Source organism: Tupaia chinensis, unplaced genomic scaffold (genome assembly GCF_000334495.1).
Source record: "Tupaia chinensis unplaced genomic scaffold, TupChi_1.0 Scaffold000484_1, whole genome shotgun sequence".
NCBI classification, from domain to species: Eukaryota; Metazoa; Chordata; class Mammalia; order Scandentia; family Tupaiidae; genus Tupaia; species Tupaia belangeri.
In genome coordinates, this window is record NW_006159996.1 from 2,571,495 (window position 1) to 2,577,604 (window position 6,110).

At 45.1% G+C, this 6,110-nt stretch overlaps 2 protein-coding genes across 2 annotated transcripts in view; both read left to right on the top strand.

Annotated features, from left to right (window-relative positions):
• Positions 1–1,181, top strand: part of PCDHB7 (protocadherin beta 7) — a 3,366-nt gene extending 2,185 nt beyond the window's left edge. The window contains exon 2 of the mRNA XM_006156252.1: positions 7–1,181. Within this exon, the coding sequence (XP_006156314.1) occupies positions 7–483 (477 nt within the window). The 3' untranslated portion in view covers positions 484–1,181. The remainder of the gene's footprint in view (positions 1–6) is intronic.
• A 2,693-nt stretch (positions 1,182–3,874) lies between these two features.
• Positions 3,875–6,110, top strand: part of LOC102489946 (protocadherin beta-13) — a 4,161-nt gene continuing 1,925 nt past the window's right edge. Inside the window, exon 1 of the mRNA XM_006156253.3 lies at positions 3,875–6,108. Within this exon, the coding sequence (XP_006156315.1) occupies positions 4,396–6,108 (1,713 nt within the window). The 5' untranslated portion in view covers positions 3,875–4,395. The remainder of the gene's footprint in view (positions 6,109–6,110) is intronic.

The window sequence follows — 6,110 nt, forward strand, 5'->3', positions numbered from 1 at the left end:
ACGCCCGGTGTGCGGCGGCGGCTGAGGCACAATGGGGATCCGCCGCTGTCGGCCAGCGTCACGCTGCACGTGCTGCTGGTGGACGGCTTCTCCCAGCCCTACCTGGCGCTGCCCGAGGCCGCCCCGGCGCAGGCGCAGGCCGACTCGCTCACCGTCTACCTGGTCATCGCGCTGGCGGCGGTGTCGTCGCTCTTCCTGCTGTGTGTGCTGCTGTTCGTGGGGGCGCGGCTGTGCAGGAGGGCCAGGGCGGCCTCGCTGGGGGGCTGCTCGGTGCCCGAGGGCCCCTTCCCGGGCCACCTGCTGGACGTCAGCGGCACTGGGACCCTGTCACACAGTTACCAGTATGAGGTGTGTCTGACTGGAGGCTCAGGAACCACCAAGGAGTTCAAGTTTCTGAAACCAATTATCCCCAGCTTCATACCCCAGAACATCCGGAGGGAGGTAGAAGAAAATTCATCATTTGAGAATAATTTGGGTTTCTGATAAATAATGAAAAATCTCTGTATGTGTAGATATATTCCTAATTAGAATTTTTTCTTGAAACAGTTGTAGAGGATGTTCTTTTAATTATTTTAAATAGTCTTAAAGGCAGAGAATAAATTTCTTTACACAAAAAGTACAGGACTTAGCTGTGTAGCTGCAAGGACCGTCCACAAAGCATGAAATGTCTATGCGTCATGGGTCACCTGCAGCAGTCACGCTTACTGTGTTATTATTGCATGATAAACCTTGCCTGCAATGTTTAAAGAGCTTTTTCTTGTCTTCAATCTTTATTGCTGGTTTCATTTTCTGTGTTGATTATAATGCTGTACCTGCATAGCAACCCTAAATTTGAAAAACACAGGTTGTAGGGTATCTTTTTAAGTATTTTAACAAAGTACTTGCTATGCATCATACACTATTTTAACACTTTTAATCTCAGCAGTGTTGGTGCAGGGATTTTAGTAATGATCCAATAGAGAGTCATAAAGATTCAATAAGTTCACTAAGACCACCAAGTAAAAGGTGAGAGTTGAACATTCCCTGAGATCTGTCTGACTCTGGGTCAGGGAAATTGTTCTGATGCTACGCTGGTTTCTGTCATCCGGCATTACCTATCAAGTTTCTTCTCCTCTAGTATTCATTCACCCATTCTGTGTCTTCTTTTTCTTTGAGAGATTTTTGCTTAAGGGTGCCTGCACTGGCCGAGAAAGACAGAGTCAGAAAGTGAGAAATCACCCTGGGGGGGAGGGGGATGGTCACGCAGCAATCCCTTCTCCTCTATTCTACTCTTGGGATTTTGGACACATGCATGCACAGGCAGCTGGTGTAAATTTGAAACTATTGGTCAAGACTCTGACAGAGGTTGGCTATGTAGGAGTCTGGTTCTCCATTCTGTCTTTTTTATAATTAGAAATAATAATGTATGTATTGTTCTGTAGTTTTGTTTTCTTAAAACCAATAAGCCAGTTGTTCTGGATGAAGTATTCAACTACTATTTTTTTAAATGTTTTTGCCATAGTGCTCTCGCCAGAGAGAAATAGAGACAGTGAGAAGGAAAATGAGAAATTACCCTTCCAGAGGGGGATGGCCACACTGCAGTTAACTTCTTCTCCCTTCTCCTAGGATTTTGGGCACACACACACATGCACATGCAGCTGATGATTTTTCAGGCCATTTGGGTCCAGGACTCGAACTGCAGTGGGCCATGCGGGAGTCCAGTGCACAAATACTATGCCAACTGCTGGCCCCTTCATCTTTTATTATACCTCTGATATAACCACATCTTACGCCAAAAAAATTTTACTTTAAAGACCAACTTGTAATTTCGCCATTTCCTAAATATATGACATTCATTTCCCTGAAAAGAGTAATGGTCCTGAAAAAGAATATTACATAATTTTTATTCACCAGTTCATTCTTTTTCTCACTTTGCAGTGCATTCTATACAGTTATCCCTATCTATACTTGTGATACATTTTTCTTTTCTTTTAGAAAAGATTATTTCACTCGTGAGAGAGACAGAGAGACCCTCAACAGGGTCTTCATGCTGTGGCCATCTCCAGTCTTAGCCAACCCAGGTTCCTGAGCCCTCGCTTCTAGCCCTGCATGCTCAGGCAGGTTCCAGATGGAATCCCAGGAGCCTCCTAACCTTTCCCATGCTTCATTACCATGGGGCCACCGCCTGACCCTTGCAATACAATTTTCTTATTTAATCTGAAAGTTTATTTTGGAAAGTTTTCTACTCAATATACTACAGTGCTGAATCAGAAGTTTAAGAGGGGGCCAGCAGGTGGTGTGGTGGTTAAAATACTGGACTCTCCCATGGCCAGACACAGTTTAAAATCCCAGGAGAATGTCCCCAAATCCCAGGAGGAGAAGGAAAGAAAAAGGATTGAGGCATGGCCATTCCCCAGGTGTGCAGGGATGACTTGTCATTTTCCCTTTCTCTGCTGAGCACAGATGCCCTATGGCAAAAATGTTTTTTTTTTTTAAAAAAGTTTAAGTGAAAGAATAATTTAAAATGTTAATGTCAACAAAAAACATAAATGTTCATTGAATTACTTAGAAATTTTGGGAAGCTAAGGAGAAGGTTTGTTTGTTATAATAATATAATTGCTTAAAAACAAAAACCTAGGAGGGGCTTACAGGTGGCATGGTGGTTAACTGCTCAGGACTTCCACATGGCCAACCACGGTTCAAGTCCCAGCCGTGGTGCCTTGCTTTCTCACGGTCTCTCTCCCTGTCACTCTCTGGTCAAACTAAAAATAAATAAATAAAGTTAAGTAAAATAATTCTTTAAAAAATGTTTTAACCTACGTAATTTCTGCATAACTGTGTTGTGAAAATATTATAAACTAGTGCCAGTGACTTTCAATGGAATAGAATATAGTCTAAAGACAAACTTAGAGCAGTAAAATCTTGAATTGTTTCCATAGTCTCAGGATAAAATGACCAGTTTCTCCAACAAAGAAATGGCATGGAAAATGGGACAGGGAGGTTTATACAATGAAGGAATTTAAGAGATTTACTAACTAAATGTAATGTGTGGCAGATCTTGTTTGGGTCTTCATCTAAGCAACAATAATAACTTTGAAAAAATTGGAGAAATGTGAATGTTGATGAATATTAAATGACATTAATAAAACATTTGTGGGCAAAAATTCAGTTTGCCTGGGATATGCAAATGTTGGAGGGATAGAATAAATAATTATTTCAAATACTGACAACTGTTGATGCTAGTGTTGCATACGTGGGGGTTCATAGTATTATCCTTTTATGGGGTTTGAAAATTTTACAAATAAAAGGTGTTTGAAAAATTGATGTGAGAAGTGGAGGTAGCATAAAAGAGACATCCCTCTGAGATACAGAAGCACCACTGCTGCCACAAACGACTACATGTCTGTTTAGACAAACTCTCCAGCTTTTCCTTGTTCAGTCACCATCATGTGACATGGTAATATCTGGGATAGCCCTGCTCATGTATTTTTCTCATATAAATTTGAAGTTGTATTTTTAGTCATGGTGATGGATTCATGCAAACTCAGATACCTAGTGACATCGAATATATTTATTTCAAAAACTTCATGGGAAATGTGTGTTATGGGGAAAAAACTGCATAGATTTAAAAATCGTTTTACACCAAAAATAACCTTGTACTCCATTTCATGAAACACACACACACTTTATTTATGCTGTTGATCTCTTACTTCAGTTTCCGGTTCTGTAAGGTGGGGAATTCACAACAGCCGTGCATGGTAGGTACTATTATTAACCCTGCTTTACAGATGAGGAAACTAAAGCAGAGACTAAACAGTTTGTACAAGGTTTATAGCTATTAATAATTTCCATGGTTCATGGCAATGAAAGTATATAATTCTGAAAGTTTTCTGTTACTATAATTATACATTTTTTAAATGTCCTGCATATATTTTTTTCTTGACAGCCAGACTATTACCTAAATATTTCCTTTTGCCACAAACTCAATTTGCATGATTGAAAGAGTCCCTACCAATGTCATTTCTCTTGTGTGACCTTCATGCAGTAGTCTGTCGCAAAAGATCCAGTCTTAATATTTTTGTAGCCTTACATAGCCCAGAGGTCTGGAGCAGCAGAATTGCATCCCTTTTCATCCCACAAACTGTAAGCTCCTGGGAGGACGCGTGGTGGCGCTGCAGGATAAGAACGCACAACCGGTCTCCGCTGCGGCTCCATTACCCGGCAGGACTTAGCAGCACAGCCTTGGAAGTCCACCGGCAGTTTGGGTGCCACAGAAAGGAGGGCTGTGTCCTTTGGGAAGGACTAGTCACTGGAATGCTTCAGAGATATCTTGTGGAATAGCCACAGACTCAGATACTGGGGGCCCGTACAGGTTAGCAGAACCGTGCTCGCCAGAGGCTGCACCGAATAAAAACAATGGAGGTCAGCGGGAAGCTCATTTGCAGACAAAGGCAAGTCTTTTTTCTCTTTTTCCTTTTGTGCTTATCTCCAGGGGGCGCGTCGGAACTTAAGCGCTACTCTGTGGTGGAGGAAACTGAGGGCAGCTCCTTTGTAACCAATTTAGCAAAGGACTTGGGTCTGGGGCAGGGGGAACTCTCCAGGCGGGGGGTGAGGGTCATTTCCAAAGGGAACAAGCTACGTTTGCAGCTAGATTCTGAGACCGGGGATTTGTTGCTCAATGAGAAACTGGACCGAGAGGAACTGTGTGGTCACACCGAGCCCTGTGTGTTTCGTTTCCAAGTGTTGCTAGAGAGTCCCTTAGAATTTTTTCAAGCTGAGCTCCAAATAATAGACATAAACGACCACTCTCCGGTGTTCCTGGATAAAGAAATGCTGTTGAAAATATCAGAGAGCAGTCCTCCTGGGACTTTGTTTCCTCTGAAGAACGCTCAGGACATGGATGTAGGGGAAAATAATATCGAGAACTATATAATCAGCCCCAGCTCCTATTTTCGGGTCCTCACCCGCAATCGCAGCGATGGCAAGAAATATCCTGAGCTGGTGCTAGACAAGGCGCTGGATCGCGAGGCAGAACCTGAACTCAGGTTAACCCTCACAGCCCGGGATGGCGGCTCTCCGCCCAGGTCTGGAAGCACTCAGGTCTACATCGAAGTGGTGGATGTCAATGATAATGCCCCTGAATTTGAACAGCCTTTCTATAGAGTGCAGATCCCCGAAGACAGTCCCATCGGCTTCCTGGTGGTAACGGTCTCTGCTACAGATGCGGACATAGGAGCCAACGGAGAGATAACCTATTCACTTTTCCAGGCTTCAGATGAGATTAGCAAGACCTTCGAGATCAATTCTTTGACAGGAGAAATTCGACTGAAAAAACAAGTTGATTTCGAAGCAATTCAGTCCTATGAAGTCAATATCGAAGCAAAGGATGCTGGAAGCCTTTCTGGAAAATGTACTGTTCTGACTCGAATCACAGACGTGAACGACCATGCCCCAGAAATTACAGTGTCTGCATTTACTAGTCCAATCCCCGAGAACGCGGCTGAGATTGTGGTTGTAGTTTTCAGTGTTTCGGATCTTGATTCAGAACACAATGGGAAAGTAAGCTGCTCCATCCCGGATGATTTACCCTTCTTCCTGAGATCTTCTGAGGAGAACTTCTACACCTTAGTGACAGAGAGACCACTGGACAGAGAGAGCCAAGCCGAGTACAACATCACCATCACCGTCACCGACATGGGGACACCCAGGCTGACCACAGAGCACAGCATAACAGTGCTGGTCTCCGACGTCAACGACAACGCCCCCGCCTTCACCCAGGCCTCCTACACCCTGCTGGTCCGCGAGAACAACAGCCCCGCCCTGCACATCGGAACCATCAGCGCCACAGACGCAGACGCGGGCACCAACGCCCAGGTCACCTACTCGCTGCTGCCGCCCCACGACCCGCAGCTGGCCCTGGCCTCGCTGGTGTCCATCAACGCCGACAACGGCCAGCTGTTCGCGCTCAGGTCGCTGGACTACGAGGCCCTGCGCGCCTTCGAGTTCGGCGTGCGCGCGGCAGACCGCGGCTCGCCCGCGCTCAGCAGCCAGGCGCTGGTGCGCGTGCTGGTGCTGGACGCCAACGACAACGCGCCCTTCGTGCTCTACCCGCTGCAGAACGGCTCTGCCGC